At 36.6% G+C, this 17455-nt stretch overlaps 1 protein-coding gene and 1 long non-coding RNA gene across 8 annotated transcripts in view; one reads left to right on the top strand and one right to left on the bottom strand.

Annotated features, from left to right (window-relative positions):
- Nr3c1 (nuclear receptor subfamily 3 group C member 1) overlaps positions 1-17455 on the bottom strand; it is a 99843-nt gene that overhangs the window by 20525 nt on the left and 61863 nt on the right. For 6 of the 7 annotated variants that reach the window (XM_020166022.2, XM_020166037.2, XM_020166030.2 and 3 more), the window contains exon 3: positions 5126-5292. In XM_020166022.2, the coding sequence (XP_020021611.1) occupies positions 5126-5292 (167 nt within the window). The remainder of the gene's footprint in view (positions 1-5125; positions 5293-17455) is intronic. The other variant, XM_020166057.2, reaches the window with a different exon arrangement.
- On the top strand, positions 7747-12289 carry LOC141424134 (uncharacterized). Its single transcript, XR_012449020.1, has 3 exons — positions 7747-8835; positions 9406-9531; positions 11984-12289. It is a non-coding gene; the product is annotated as an uncharacterized lncRNA (long non-coding RNA).

The raw sequence follows: 17455 nt of genomic DNA, 5'->3' as shown, positions 1-17455 counted from the left end.
AAAGATTCTTTAGGGCAACCTAAGACCTGAATAAAAAATTGTTTCTTCCTCGTGTGAAAAATCGTACTTTTATTTAAATACTAGTTTTGGGTAGATGGTTACTATAAGAGGTTTAATGCTTTGTGAAGAACAGGCCACAAAGTTGACTATTTGACCTTATTCCAGACTATTCCAGACCTATTCTCCCATGCCAAATGTCTGTGCTAGTTGTTTCAGTTCCCTTCTGTATTCTGCAAACTTCCTAGCTTCTTGGACACAAAACAGAAGTACAAACCTAATAAAATTCTATCCTCAATACAGAAAAGTAGTAACAACAGATGTATCCATAGTTGAAACATTTATAAAGACATTTTATCCCGTAAGAATATCCTTAAATCAGTGTCCTACAGTTACTAATAGAAAAAAAAAACTACTCACTGCTAAAAACAGAAGAAAGTCCAATGTTTTATTTATGTTCCACTAAAAGTTCAGAATCAATAGTATTCCAATATTGATTTCTTTCTTCTAGCTTATGCCTTGAGCACACTCAAGAATCATAGCTACAGGCTCAGAGGCATTGTACCTTCCTAAGTTAGAATTTCCTATCTGGTTATTAGTATAAAGTTGGGCAAGTCTATCTTTCACTCATCTACAAAACAAGGAACTTCAGCTAGTGTTCACTATTTCACAAGGCATGGTTATGCATCACTACTAGTCATTTTGTGTACATCCTTTTAAGACAATGAGACATCTTATTTTGGAGTTTCTATAGATTCTACTACTTGGTAAATACTCTTTTTTAAACAGATGTCAAATGTAGAGCTTTCAAATCAGCTTAAACTTTTTAACAATGTTTATATGATATTAATGCATGGTTAAAATCTGCTTTTGGCAAGTGATTCTGGTTATCCATTTATGGTCAGTGTGGTAGCCAGCCTTTAAGATGGCCCCAGTGATCTCTGTCTTTTGTTATTTATACTCTTGTGTAGTCCCTTTTCAAACCATACCATGGCCTCTGTGACCAGTAAAATAAGGCAGAAGATTTGAAACTGGGTTATAAAAGACTTGGTTCTCCATTGGTTATACTCTCTTGGAATATATATTATTAGGGAAGCCACCTGATACATTGAGAGTAACCCTAGAAGAGGCCAACACAGTGAGGAGCTGAAGCTTCCAGCCAAAAGCTATGACAGTGACCTTGGAAGTGAATCAAGTCCTAGATAAACCTTGAGATGCAGCCCCACCGATGGCCTGGCCTGAATCTAACCTCCCAAGAGCTAGCTGTAGACCACCCAGCTATATGCTTCCAAAATCCTGACTCTCAGAAACTATATGCCATAATAAATGTTTTTTAAGCTACTAATTTTAGGAGTAATTTTTATGAGCAACAGATTACTAATACAAAAGAGATAGTAAAGTTTGTTGTTTTAATGAATTTAACTTTTAAAAATAGGTACCCCAAGAAAAATGTTAAGTGGTGAAGAATGATACATGGATATAAACAAGATCATCAAAGTGATATAGGAAATAAGCAACACAGCAAAGGGCACACAAAACATGCAAGTTGTATACAGTATTTGAAGTATCTCAGGATTAATTATAAACTATGACTACCAGTTTTAGGTTTCTATGTATGTTCTCAGTAGCAGTGTGATATAGTAGGAAGTGGGGTGCCAAGAAATCATTGATCCCAATCCTAGTTCTACTGCCTAGCTGAGTGACCACAGTAACAGTTATTAACTTGTCGGTGTCTCTATTCCCCATATGTAAAGTTAGAAAATTAGCATCCACCTTGCTAGGCTTCTATAAGGGTTGGAGATAATTATTCAATGTGCCTAACACACTGTGAACACTCAGTACATATTAGCTATTAGTTAATTCTCTTGTGATTACTTTTATCTCAGCATCTAACTAGATTATAAACTGATGGATGATGAATTTGTTATATATTTCCTCTGGGGTCAGTATAACATGGAGACAGCTCTGTTTCAATCCTGGCTCTGTTCTTAAACTCTCTGAGCCTGTTTCCTAGCCTATCAAATTGAGATCATAACAAGAGCTTACAGAGCTATTAATTAAAAAATATAATATATATAGTATTTGGCACATGGTAAATTAAGGGCAGTTGCTTCCTATTTTTTTTTTTTGCCTACCAATAAAGATTACCCACACTTCCTGGGCAAAGGGAATATAAGAAAAAGGGACTTAAGACAGGGGAAAAAAAAAAAAAGACCACAGAAAGAAATGGAGCTATTCACACTTGCAGAAAAGCAACTCCCAGAATATTGAGTGAAAAAAAAATAGCTGTCCTTCATCTGGGCTGCATGGACAATAAGCAAGTAAAACTTACACAGATTTCCAAAGAATAGTTAAATATTTGGTATTTCTTATTAAGCTATACCAATTAGGAGGGATGAAGTACATTTTCTAACAGGTATTAAAAATGGAGTGCAAAGTGTATGCAAATCACGCAAGCTTTAAGTGCTGCAAAATATGTACCTGGGCTTCAAAAGCATATAGGAAAAATGGAATAACTGCTATAAGTTAGAGTATAGAATTATCAGTTTTTAGACCTGGAAAAGGCCCTGAGAGCATTAAAATCTAAGTTAAGGAGGAAACAAGAGAAAACTGATTTACTTAACATATTCTACATTTAAACTTTTCTTTTTAATCACTGAATTACTTTACTGAAATACTCAAATGAAAACAGTACAGCTAACATTCATTTAAATTTTATCTAAGAACAAATATAAAACAAGCAGGGATTAAGCTCAGAAGGCATGATGTTATTTTCAGAGGTTAAGTTTAGCTTTGTTTTCTGGTTTGATTGGAGTTGGATGCTTTTAGGTAGGGCATGCGTGTACTCACTAATGTCAATCCTGCCCTCCTCCTTTTAAGTGTGTACAGTGTCACAGTTGGTCCTTATAGGCATTTGAATTTGTAACTGTGTTTTTTTTTCATTTGTTTGCCCATTTATTATGAAGGACATGACACAGGTTCTGCATGCACAGCCAGATGGAAGCCATGAATAGGGTGAGGTATGGGAGAAGGAGGCATAGAGCTCCCCTGCTCTTTCCAGGCATGCTACCCTCTAGGAACTTCCATGAGTTCAGCTGAACTCCAAAAATACTATCCTTTGGGGTTTTTTGGAAGCTGCCTTATGTAGGCATGGCTAATTAAACCAGCAGTCATTGTTTATCAACTCTCAGCTTGCGCTTCTCTCCCCTCCTTAGAGTTCAGAATAGGACTGAAAGTTCCAACCCCAGTCATGTGTTTGGTAGACTTGGCTGCCAGCTTCTGACCTGACTATATCTAGGGACCCCAAGCCAGCAGTCATCTCATTAGCATACAAAAGTCACCCCTCACTCTGGGCATTCCAAGGGTTTTAGGAGCTATGTTGGAATGAAGACTAAGGGTATATTAGTATCACAGCAAGACAGCCTAGAAGGCTTTTCTGTTTGCAAGTGCCCAGTACCACAACAGATTATCCACAGCATTAGCACATCCTGCATCGTAGCCAGTCTCCAGAATGGTTTCCAGTGGTCCAGTACACACTGAATATAGTCCCCTCTCATGTGGTACCAGGAGAACAGGCAATTCTGAGATTAGGCTGTATAAGACTGTGCCTTCTGCCTGGGGTCCATTTCTCTGAATCAGTTTCTCTGGAGGAAGTTGGCTACCGGATTGTGAGCAGCTCTATGAGAAGACCAGAGTAGGGAGGGAATAAACCTCAGTCAGTAGCAATGTGTGGGAGCTTAGCATCAAGTGCTCCTCATGGCCTGCCTGTACCCTCATGGGAATGCCCAAGTTAGCACTACCAAGGTGAGCTGCTCCCTATACAGAAACTGTGAGATAAGACATGTTTGCTGTATAATCCTGTTTTAAAGAATAAGTAAAAAATTTGTTTAATCTCATTAATTTTAAGGCTCTATTGTCTCATTCTGAGTTTCACTTTGAAAAATCAATTTGTCAATTTTATTATATGCAGCAGTACTGTATTACTAGTATCATTGACTTTATATCTTAGAAATACTCAAGCAATTAAGAAAGTGCTGAATAAAATAAAGTGAGGGTAAGAAGAGGCTTTTGATGATTTGCTAAGTAACATTCACACCGTCAGGGGCAGTGTACTAAGCAGGGGTGGGCATTACTTATGGCAGGTAGGAGCTACTACACTGGCCAGAGCTTGCACCTTTGTGGTTTAGGTAGAGGTAACATAAGTAATTTTATAGTTTGCTAATGCGTTAAGAAGTAATACAAATAAAATGACTAACTTTCAAGTATATGCAAATACAAGTCTAGCCAAATAATAATAATCTTCATACAGTAAATGAATATATTTCTTTAAAACTTAATGTAATCAGAACTTTAGATAATCCATTCAGGCCACATTGCTTACAAACTGCTTTGTAAATAAATATGTGACTATTTTTTCCAAGAGCATCTTCTGGTAAAATGTTAAGAGTCTCTTCTAATAATAACGTGCTATGGAATGATTTTCTCCTTCTTTAGAGAGATGCTATTGCCACTGTCAGAAATCTAAATCTGTAAGAAAAGTAAGGTTTGTATTAATCCCACATTAAATGATGAAATCACTTTCTTTAAAAGACCTTCTTTCCTGACCTCAGACAGTGTTTATAGTTCCCTTATCTATATTCTAATCTCTGTATTTTAGTAGACCGTGACCTCCCAAGAGGGCAGGGATTAGGACTTCACTTGGCATGATGCGCTGACTTAATAGGAGAGACATGGATGAAAGAAATGCCCTTTCTGCCTCATAGTTCCCACTGTCATTGTTTGCCAGACTGGTGTAGTTTATGGATTTGAAACCAATTAGCATATGGAAAATTGAAAGTCCACGATTCAAATACAGTGAGTATTGTTACTGCCTAAACATAACACCATCAGTTTACACAATTAGCACTTTCTTAGAGCTACCTTCAGTTTTCTAACCAAATTCTCTCCCATCACTTTACACTTTTCTATTTTATTATTGTTTTTTAAAAAAACCTTCTACCCATTGGAGGACCTAAGAGTCACATATTGATGTTTACCGTGGTGTGCTTCACATAAAATAGAAATTCCAAAATCCACTGTGAGAAACAGGAAAAAATAGAGGAAAAACAAAACTCTTCAAAACACACACTACCTTCCACTGCTCTTTTGAAGAATACTTTACAGCTTCCACAGGTCAAGACCCCATAATGACATCCCGAAGCTTCATCAGAGCACACAAGGCAGAGTTTGGGAGGTGGTCCCGTTGCTGTTGAAGAGCTGGATGGAGGAGAGCTTACATCTGGTCTCATTCCAGGGCTAATGGAGGAGGAAAAACAGTGTTATGATTTGTCATGGCTGTTAAAGAAACGTCAGCATACATTTCTTTTAGCTTCTCACTCCATGTCACCAGTTCACACTTAACTGTCTTTAAGTACTAGCCAGCACTAAAATGTCCTATCTAAATAACTGGAATGTTGTATTTTTTGTATAAAATTTAGAATGAGGTCATTTCTTTTAAAGTATCCCCCAAACAGAATGGTGAGGTTGTGGTTCACTTAGCAATTAAAATTTTTAATTGCTTAGGATTTATTTTTATAGTCATTTTCTTTTTGGTGGCACTGATGTTTGAATTTGGGACCTTATGCTTGCTAAGGAGGTGCCCTTACTGCTTGAGCCACTCTGCCAGTCCCTTTACACACAACAACAGTCACCATCTTCTAAGTAAGCCTTGTTAAATGGGTAAGTCATGTAATTACCACCATGATTAAGAGAGGGTATTTTCATCACTCCCAAAAGATACATTCTACTCTTTTACTTAGGCTATCAATCTTTTCTTCCTTAATTTTAAGATCTTGTGTACATATCTTTCTAAAGTCAAACAAGTCTCATTACAGTTCTATCCATGTTCTCTACTAGAGAAAAAAAAATTTTTTTGGTCTTAACATCCCTTATCTTCAATGGACCCTAGCTGAAACCACAGTCTCATTCGTGTCTTGGAAAAGATTAATTTCAGAAACATTACTTTTATAACCTTCCTGTCTGGTTTGCAGTAATACTAGAAAAAGCACTATGCTTTCAACACTGAGGACCATCCTGCTCCTTCCTCTCAATGAAAATACCCCCAAGAAAATGGTAAAAAATGTGAATTTGCTATTCTTTCCAGGTCTCATTTTTCATTCTGCAAATTTCTCACCATAATAAGTACAGGTCTAATTACTAACATTTAAATTTTTTCTTGAAAAAACTTTCAAGCTCTCAAACAAGTTGAAAGAAGTACAACGGATGCATACGTTTTACTATAATAACCAGCTTCTAATATTTTGTCACATTTGTTTATAAACATGATTCTTACAAAACAATAAGGATAAGTTAATTGTTGCCTTTCATATTAAATGATAACAATGGTTTCCAATATTATATCTTTCTAAAGAATTTTTATCTCACATGCCAAAGTTAGAACCAAAACTATTATTATGTAGTATATTATTCTCTAAAAGAGAATTCCTAGCCTTCTGCTGATATAACTAGAGACTACCTATTCTTTATGTGTTCTCAAGCAGACTTAAAAATATAGACAGTAGCAACCTGTTGATTTCTGAACTGTATATATTAAAATGTGTTATCACTTATACAAAAAAGTTCACAGATGTAGCACTACCTCTCTCTGGAATTTTCTTAATTTGTCTGTTCTCTAAAAGATGGAACCAAGGAATAAGTTTATATTGGATGTGAGTTGTCTCTTCATCATGCTTTACTATTGATTGTGTGCTTATATTTCAGCCAGTATACTAAATCTCAATTGTAAATATACTTAAAATAGAGAAACTGAAGCAATTATTTTAATTATGTTAAGTCAGAAATAGTAACATCTTTTTTTCTGTTTAAGAATGACTAAAAAGTAAAAACTGTAGAGTGATCATTTGTGTTATAAGTGTTATGTGAAGTAATTAAGTCAGTAAACACAAAAGCTCCCCCTAAATTCTGACCTCAAAAGAAGCTTCCTTTTGGGCTGGTGGAAGTGGTAGAGCACTTGCCTACCAGGCATGAGGCCCTGAGTTCTAACCCCAGTACTCAAAAAAAAAAAGCAGCAGCAGCTTCCTGAATCTTGCCAACTGTCTCATGATCTAGGAGGCTTAGAAATAGAACATTTCCACTATCCCAATTCTGGGAATAAGTCTCAGGGTTTCACATTGTTCTCTGCACACTGTCAAGAAGAATTTCTGCATGTTTCCATATCATGATGCATTGATTCCTTGCTAGGTTTGGAAGTAGACTGACTGCATATTGAAAACCTACAATATAAGAGAATAACCTGAAATGACTCTGCTGTAAGTCTGGCAAAGCCAGCCCTGATTAATGGAAACTTATGACTAATGTAGAGTAGCTCCTTTGGAGAAGCAGAGCTTTACAGAGAAGTGCAAAGGTCCTGGAGCAAGCTGAGAGCAGCAATGTGTTGGGAGAGCAAAAAACATCCCTAGCTTGTTCTCAAGATGCTCCTATTCCTGCTCAGCAACCTCTGTCACCTGATGTCTATTTTTAGGAACCTACCAGTTGTTTGTATATTTAGTTTATGGAAAGTGAGCACACTGTTTAAAGATTTGTAAGGTTACTCCTGCAATGTTTCCTTGCCCAGTTTTATGTACTATATACATATTCATATCTTAATATGAAAATATGTATACATTTAAATTTAAAATAGTACTTTGTAGTACTGTATAGTTTTAGAACACTTCCATGAATAGAATCTTATTTATCCTTTTAAGAACACTGTTAAAAGGATATCACCAACCCTAGATGAGGTCAGGCAGGCAGTGGCAGGTGGTTGATCAGGAAGCCTATTTATGGTTAAAGTGACATTTTTCAGACCCTAGCCGTACCACTTAACAGTGTGTATGACCTTTGGTAGGTATCTAGGACTTTGAACCTTAGTTTCCTCATCCGTAAGCTGGGAAGGACATCACCTGTGGGTATTATGAAAATAAAAAAACATAAAAAGTCTAGTACAAGCCAGGTGCCAGTGGCTCACACCTGTAATCCTAGCTTCTCAGGAAGCAGAGATCAGGAGGATCTGGTGGAGTGGCTCAAAGTGACGGCCCTGAGTTCAAGCCTCAGTACCACTCCCTGCCCCCAAAAAATTCTAGTACATGGTTTTTATATCTAAGCAGGCACTCAATACATATTCATTCTTTTCGCTTCAAGAAAACTTACTGGGTTATGAACAAGCACTATGTAAGTGGAAGGTAAGTATTATGAAGTATAAAATCTAGGATGTTCATTCCTAAATTACCACATATAAATTAGAAGATATACAAAACCTGTTCAGGCCACTCAAGAATGAGCTACAGATGGCAAATCGGAAAGTTAAGTCGAAATGAATAAGTGGATCAAAAGAACAGTAGCTAAGAATTTGGAATCTAAGTCAGGCTCTTGGCATCCCTTCAGGCAGTCATCTGGACTACATCAGATAAGAACTGAGTACATGGAAAGCTCCCAGATGTACCCCAGACATCAATGGAAAAAAATCAGCTTTTGTCACACAAATATGAGGACTATGATGGCCTATAATGAAGACCACTGGAAGAAATGGAATAGTATTCAGTTGCAAATGTTATTTGCTATGATATTGCTAAAAGGGTTGATTTACAACAAAAAGGTCACTGCCATCTTTTAATAAGAAGTCGTAACAGAAAATAAAGGTACACCATGGTAAATAGTGAAATATCTTGGTCTTAAAGGCATCAATATCTGTAATAGTTATTGATTATTCATTGTGTGTTTACAGGTCTGCCAAATATTCTGAAGATGCTGAGAGGTCCCATCTTAAGTAAAGAGCCACAGAAACAAAATTCCTTATTCCAGGTATGAGGTTATTGAGTTTATGTTAAAGTTAAGAGAGAGGGGAAAAATAGCTAGTTTTTTTTTTTCTATTTAATTTTCTTTCAAGAAAAGTAACCGATGAGTGGAGGATCATGGATAGATTATGAAAGTTAACTACACACCTTAAGAAGCCCGTAAAATGTGCAGGTAAATTACACCTACTCATTCAGCAGACACTTTCTGGCACCTGAATGCCAGGCAAGACAAGGATACAGACAATATACTATGCATGAAATGCATTACAGAAATGATAATGAACCTTACAATTTTTATCTGGGAAGGAGTGGCAGAATTATTTTTCAGCTGCCCTCCTACAAGGAGGGCACATTCAGCTTTATACACAGACAATCCTGGCTTCAAATACTAGCTCCAGTGCTCTGATAGCTAGGTAATAGAGGCAAACTGAGTTAACCACTTTGAGCCTGCACCATTATTAGTACCATTTTAGGAGAGGGGGTTGTGTATTTTTTTTTTTTTACAATATTAGAGTTATATAAAACCCTGGTATATACTTAGTGGTTGTCAAACAATAGGTCTCTTTCCTGCCCCTAGGGATTATCTATTTTTATTCCCCTCAACTTCTTCTTCCCATTGGAGGACCCCAAGGAAAGAGAAGTGCTATACAACTTGCTTCAGAGCCCAGGGAAGATTAATGGTCACCTAGAATCTTAAGTTCAGGTAATTATAAATAAGCTTTTTTTTTTGATACTAAACCAATATTAGCAATTTTAATGTTTTAAAGGTTAATGTCTCAATGTGGAATCTGAAAACAATCTAACTTTTGGTAATGCAACTATTAAAGTCCACTGGACTATCCTGCACTTTGAATAATTTTACAATACAGGTTGAGTATCCCTTATCCAAAATGCTTGGGACCAGAAGTCTTCCAGACTTTATGGAGTTTTGGAATTTTGGGACATCTCTAACCAAAAGATCAGAAGTGCTTTGAAATCTGAAACTTTTAAGTGCCATCTCAGCACTCAAAAAACTTTGGATTTTGAAGTATTCATATTTCAGGTGTTTGGGGTCAAGGATTCAATATGTATCAGACAATAGTAATTTGGAAAACAGTGGTTTACTGAATTGTGCAGTTTCCCAGATATCTACACGGTTCATGGTGAATATACAAGTCACATTTTTTCAACTCACATTGGCAGGTAAATCTTTAAAAATTCTAATTTTTGTTTGAAACCCGTACTTTATCAGTTGGCAACAAATACTGTCTGTTGCTTTCTTTAAAGTACTAAGATCATTTCAGTCATTTTTGAGAAAATATCTACCAAATATCCAAGGCTGAAAAATCATAATTTATCTCTCATGGTATTCTACAGAAGAGGTTTATTCAAGTACAACTTAAAAATCTTTCCTACACATGCTTTTCTTTGAGATAATCATTGAATGCTATATGAAGCGTGTTTTATGCATCTTTCCATTTTGTTACACTAACACTGAAAAGACAGATGTATACATGGGTTGAGATTTAACAGGATATTAAGTGGAACCAACTTTCTCTTTCAACTGTGAGCACACAGCAGTGAGTATGGTGATCATTATACACCAAGCTGCCAGCAGTTTTACTCACTTTGCTTTGGTGTAGCAGTACAAATGTCAACATAGTGAAAGGGCAAATAAAGTATGTATTATCACAAAAACAGCTCTAAACTGGTCTTGGGGACTGTCATGGGTCCATGGTTCACACTGTGAGAATTGTTATGGAAAATAGTGAAAATTTGAAATTAGATGTATTAAAATTCATAAGCTAACAGCAATGTAGTAGCCTGGTAACTATTTACTCTCCCTTAATTTTTAATTGTCCTATTTCTAAAGAGGACATTGGTGTGCTTACCAAAAGGATATGGTATTGTTTACTAAATTTGAGGTTTTTCTCCACACAATAAGGACAAAAATGCTAAACGTTTACAAACCAAAACGTTGTGGTTGCCTTACTCTTAAAGTGAATTTAATAATTTTTCAATATACTGTAAGAAAAAGGAAAAAGGATATTGTTGCCTCAGAAAACAAGTTTAACTCACATGGGAAAACATTTGGAAATACAGCTGTTATAACTAGATTAATTTTTAACAAGTATAAATGGGATAGGTATGTTCTCATTGGTTTGTCAGTTTTTGTCCAAATACCACAAGGCAGTCGGTCTCAATAGGGAAAAATTTTGCTCCTGAGGACTGTCAGCAATGCCTAGAGATATTTTTAGTTGTCATAATTGGGAAAATGCTGCGAGTATGGTGATATGAGGCCTGAATGCTGCACAGGACAGCCCCACAACAAAGAATTATCCAGCTTCAAATGTCAACTGTGGTGAGACTAAGAAACCTCTGCCATAAAGGTTTTTTTTTTTTTTTTTCCTATACTGAGGGTTGAACTCAGGGGCCCAGCTTGCTAGGCAGGCCCTCTACCACTTGAGTCACTCTGCAACCCTGTTTTGTGTTGGGTATTTTTGAGAAAGGGTCTCAAGAACTATTTTCATGGCTGTCCTAGAACCTCAGTCCTGATTGCTGACTCCAAGACGTGAGGATTACCGGCATGAGCCACTGGTGCTTGGCTTGCAATAAACCTTTAAACAACTAAAGTAGGGGGGACTAAAGAAAATTCAGTAAGGACAAGAAACAATTTCAAACCTTTAAACTCTTTAAAAATGGAAAAGCTGCTATAATGAGGCAGTTTCAAATGATCTTTGATTCAAGACAAGTCCAAAGAGATTCAAAACAGAGCTGAGGCCAGAGACTACACAGGCCTAATCAATGATAGGATTAGCTCAAGTCAGTAATTTACTCTTATTTTTCCCTCTAGGGCCAGCACTAAAAGGTGGTTTTTATACATTAAAGTCACCTGCACTTTTCTTATCTTTGTACATTAGAAAAAATGTAAATACTCAGCTGCATACACCAAGTGATTGTATTTTCTGACTGCCTGTTTATCTTTGCTTTAGCTAAAAGATTATTGATTTGTTTGATAATAAGTTATGAAATAGTTTTCACATCAAATAGAAAAGTACTCTAGGAGAATGACTTTCACTGTATTTCTGTTAGATGGTTTAAATAGAACACATTTTATCTTATTTAGCAAGCCAAAGAAAGACTGATTATTCTTTTTGCTTTGCATTTATTGAGAGGTTTCGACTTTAGGTGTATATTAAGACAGTTTCTCCAGCCAAGATGCCCCACCACTGACGAATGGATTAAGAAAATGTGGTATCTATACACAATGGAATTTTATGCAGCCATGAAGAAGAACGAAATGTTATCATTCGCTGGTAAATGGATGGAATTGGAGAACATCATTCTGAGTGAGGTTAGCCTGGCCCAAAAGACCAAAAATCGTATGTTCTCCCTCATATGTGGACATTAGATCAAGGGCAAACACAACAAGGGGATTGGACTATGAGCACATGATAAAAGCGAAAGCACACAAGGAAGGGGTGAGGATAGGTAAGACACCTAAAAAACTAGCTAGCATTTGTTGCCCTTAACGCAGAGAAACTAAAGCAGATACCTTAAAAGCAACTGAGGCCAATAGGAAAAGGGGACCAGGAACTAGAGAAAATGTTAGATCAAAAAGAATTAACCTAGAAGGTAACACACACGCACAGGAAATCAATGTGAGTCAATGCCCTGTATAGCTATCCTTATCTCAACCAGCAAAAACACTTGTTCCTTCCTATTACTGCTTATACTCTCTCTACAACAAAATTAGAAACAATGGCAAAATAGTTTCTGCTGGGTATTGAGGGGATGGGGGGAGAGGGAGGGGGCGGAGTGGGTGGTAAGGGAGGGGGGTGGGGGCAGGGGGGAGAAATGACCCAAGCCTTGTATGCACATATGAATGAAAAAAAAAAGTTTTTCTAAACTATGTATCATTTATACTCAGTTATCTTAGGGAGGAAGTCAGAGGAATACAACCAATAGAGTAGTAGACCAAGAGAATCTTCAGTAAAGGATGAATGAAGGAGATTTTTTCCCCCTAGACCCTTGGGGAGGACTTTTTTTCCCAATCACTGGCTTGCCACTTAACATCTATGGGTTTACGTTCCTTAACTGTGAAATCAAGGACTTGAATCTGTGCATTCCAAATAAGCTGGCCATATTTTCCAAGTGGATTTAGGGGCAGAAAGGTGGGGAAGAATATACTTGGATTTGTAAAGGGCTTCTCATTTATATGAGAGAGTATGTTCATCTAAAGTCTAATCTGTTTCACAGAAGAAATAAGGTATTTATCAGTGGAAAAATCAATCCTCACGCTGGTCATGATGTTAAGTAACTTGCTTCCCAATGGTTTGGTTACCCCTCATTCTTCAAGTGCCCAAAATGGAGGAAAACATTTTGTAAGCCCCAAACACTTCCTTTCTCAGGCTATGCATTCTCAGCCCTGTCTGCTAAGCCTGCACTAAGGCACATGAGTTTTAAGAAGGAGCAATGACATTGTGAATATATATTAAGACCAAGAGTGCAAGGACAATGAGTGAAACCTTTTCATTACAAGGTTATTTCTAGAATGAAGATTTGCTTTATTTTCATTTGATGTATCCTCTTTTCTGAGCACAAGAGGCTAATCTATAGTTTGGTACATACAGTATATGAATGTGGTATTTTCAAAGCAGGCAAGACATGTTGGAGACAACAGCACAGTTATTACCCATCAACTCTGTGTCTCATTCATCTCTGAAACGACACTTCATGTCTACTTGAAACACATATACAGCTCATTCCCAAATACTTTCCCCACTGTAGAGATCTGAGTCCCACTCACTATGAGCACAGATTTTGCGTTTCCAACCCTTTCCCACATCCTACTTATTCTTCCTTCGACAGTCTTTATTTATTTATTTGGCAGTACTGGGTATTGAACCCAGGGCCTTGTATATGCTAGGCAAGCTCTTGACCTCTTAACCCATGCCTTCAACCCTTTTCTTAGCCATTTTTTTTTTCAGAGATAGGGGTTTACTACTAACTTTGCCCAGGCTGGCCTTGACCTTTCGATCCTCTTGTCTTCTGCCTTCTGAGTAGTTGGGATTATAGGCATACACCACCATGCCCAACTACATCATGTACTTTTTCCTTGAGTGCTACCATCCTAATCCATGCCTTCTTCCCTCACCCCTTGCCTTAAACACTGCAATGATTTATACTAAGTATAAACCCCACTTTCTTCTCTTTCCATGCCATCCCCCACACTGCTAAAACTTGTTTTTTCCTGTCATGATTCACAGTGTGCATAATACAGAAAGATACAGTTCACAATATAGCCCCTCTTTCTTTCTCCAATGTGTCCTATTCCCCACACACTCCCTTAAGCATTGCCATGTGCCACTTCACACAGGTGATCTTATATTATGATCTTATGACACAGGATGTATGCACCCTGTTTCCACTAGGAATTCCTTTTGGATAGTAACCGTGTCTTGGGCTTCCTCTTCCTATCACCAGCATCTTGTACAGTGTTTAGTTTGTGTCATTTTATTTAGCCTATTTATACTTTGTATCTTCACCTGATCTGAAAAGGATCTGAAGCAGCTGACTTGCACAAGTATTTCTTTGCAACTACTCAGCACTACTATGCAAGCTCACTCTTTCTGTACGTCATCCCATGCAATCCTCTCCAGCCTTACGAGCGGGCACTGTTTTCAACATGTACACATAAGGAAACAGGAAGAGAAGAGGACTTGGCTAATTGACATAATTAATACTGCTATTCTCAACAGTGTGTCGTCTTACCCTCCTACACAAACCAGTTAGTCCTTCTGACACCAAAATCAACATTATCAACCAATATTCTACTTCTGCTATGATAAAAGTATCAAAACTGAGAAGCTGAAGTTTATCCAGGTCTTCAAATTGACGAACAATGCTTTCTGCTTTGCAGACTGAAATCTGATGTCTCATAAAGCAAAAGGTAACAAATTCATTGTGTCTATTCCTAATCATAATTGTTTTTGCTCAAATAAGAGTTGTCAGAGCAGACCAAATAGGTAAAAACAGTTAGTTGCCTTAAAATTGTGTAACAATGTATTTTATCTGGCTGAGTTTTCAAATATTCCACAAATTACTGCATATCTCGAATTGCACAAATTAGCATAGTTCCCATATCCCACAAAGGCATTTATAAGAACAGAGGGAAATGCAGAACAGTATTAAGGAAGGGAAACAATATTTCAACGAGACCCCCGCCTGACTTAAGGCCACATGCTCCCTTTCCCTCAATCAAAAGCCAATAACTAATTTTTTAATCCTTAAATTCTCAGATTAATGTGAGATCTCCTTGACTTCTCTTGTCATGCCCATCTAGCATGAGACTTTTTTTTAATATAAATTTCCCTCTTAATTTTCACCTTGTTACCTAAATCTCTACTGAAACAACTTAAATTAATAATTTTAAATGTTAAAAAAGTGGGAACATCAGCAAACTTGTCCCTATTATATCAAAGAGGAAAGAATATAAGAAAGTAGAGAGGGTGAATGCATGTATTTCATATGTATGTATGAAAACAGAATAATGAAACCAGTTAAAAATAGTTTTAAAAAAAGGGGATAGGGAAAGAAAGTAGTAGAGTGGGTGAAATTACTCAAAGTAATTTCATGTGTGGAAATATTACAGTGAAACCCATTTGCACAATTAATATACACTAATAAAAAAAGAAGAAAGTAGTCTTTAGAATGATACAAAAGTTACTTAGTGGAACATTTGCAATGTAGCCAGTTAGATGAAAAATCTGACTGAAAAGCTTTTTAGTATGTGAAACGGAACAAAATGCCCCTAACATGGCAATAATCATATTGGAAATTGTTGATTTTAATTCTATATGCTAGGTACTTGCCATAAATATATTATCTCATAAGCCTTACTACTAAGGTCATTTTACAGATGAGAATATGGAAATCAAGCAATTTATTGGCCAAAATTGCATCATAGGGTACACCTGGATTGGAATTCAGCTTTGTCTGATTTTAAAATCCATGTACCTCACCTTGACTGTTGTCTAGCATGGACCTGGAGGGTAGTAGTCATTAAGCTTGTTAAAGTTTTTAAAAGATTACATGGGTCAAGCAGAAAGTATGAGATAAACATGAAAATTAATTTGTTTTCCCCTTCTATCTTTGATATCACAAGAGTATAAATAAATAAAAAGCTACAAAAGTATCTTGAAATAAAAGTACATAATTATCTAGAATATTTACATTTTAGATTCTTATTATGTTGACTTAAATCCTAAATTAGTATACTGGCATTCTAAATTATTTTTAAAAAGTCATGGTGGTCATTAAAATACTAGATTAACATATCACATGTTAAAAGCATAAAAGTGGAAATTGAGGGTTTTGTATATTTAAAATACCATTTTTGCCCATAAAGGAGCTTTGAAGTAAATGTTTGGTCAATGTATTAGTCCTAGCTAGAGTTTTTTGGAATAAATTTTTAGATGAAATATTGTTCAACTGAAGTATCAAGTTGGGCATATGTGATGGTATAAATAGTGCTTTTTTTTTTGTTTGTTTTGGAAGATGGTTAAAGTAAAATGAACTTAATATTATACAGCCCTAAGCAGAAGGGAAGAGGCTAGCCACACTATCAGTTTTATGGGTATAAATTAACATGCTATCGACGTTGAGTAGACTGACTAGCCAAATAATTTTGCTATTCAATTTAAAGGGCACTGTAGTACCACAATTTATACACTGAACTTGCCACCATTTATTTGGCCATTCTTAAGTGCTAGGTTCTTGATATACATATTCTGTAATCCTCATTTTCTTCCTAAGAGTAGATGTCACTGATCCCATTTGGTAGATGCAGAAACGAAGACACAGGAATGTTAGAGAACTAGTCTCAGGATCCTGTATAGTACACTAGTAAGTGGCAAAATCTATATTTGAATTCAAGACCCCAAGTTGATTGCTGTTTTATTTTTAGCATATACTGACAAACTTTTGGCTATCTATAGTAGATTAAATTAGAACAATATTATCATAATAATAATTACAGGAAGTCCTTTATTTCACAGAAGCAAAGGTTAAATGATACTCAAAGTAAAATTACCACAGGCAACAAATTAGAACTTTTCAGCAATAACCATTTATTATTGGTTCCCCTGCATTCTCCAGATATGGATAAAAGGGCTGACTACATTTTTAAAAATGTGTGATGTAGACCACACAATAGAGGACCCAGAAATAAATCCATGAAGTTACAGCCACTTAATTCTTGACAAAGGGGCCAAAAGCATATGCTAGAGAAAAGATAGCTTCTTCTTTTTTTGAACTCAGAGCTTCGTGATTGTAAGGCAAGCACTGTACCACTTGAGCCATACCTCCAGAGTCCCCCTTCCTTTTTTTCTTTTTTGCTCTGGTTATTTTATAGATAGAGTCTCACTTTTTGCTCAGGCCAGCCTACAACCTGCTTCCAGCCATATCTGGGATGATAGGCACACACTACGACACCCATCGTTTTTCCATTGAGATGGAGGCTCACATACTTTTTTACCCAGGCTGTTCTGGAGCCATGATCCTTCTGATCTCAGCTGCCTCCAATGTAGCTAGCATTACCAGTGTGAGCCACGGGCACCTGGCTAATACAACCTCTTTACCAAATG

The sequence above is a fragment of the Castor canadensis genome, chromosome 6, assembly GCF_047511655.1.
Source record: "Castor canadensis chromosome 6, mCasCan1.hap1v2, whole genome shotgun sequence".
Lineage (NCBI taxonomy): Eukaryota > Metazoa > Chordata > Mammalia > Rodentia > Castoridae > Castor > Castor canadensis.
The sequence above is the reverse complement of the archived record's forward strand: the minus strand, read 5'-3'. Positions and strand labels throughout refer to the sequence as shown.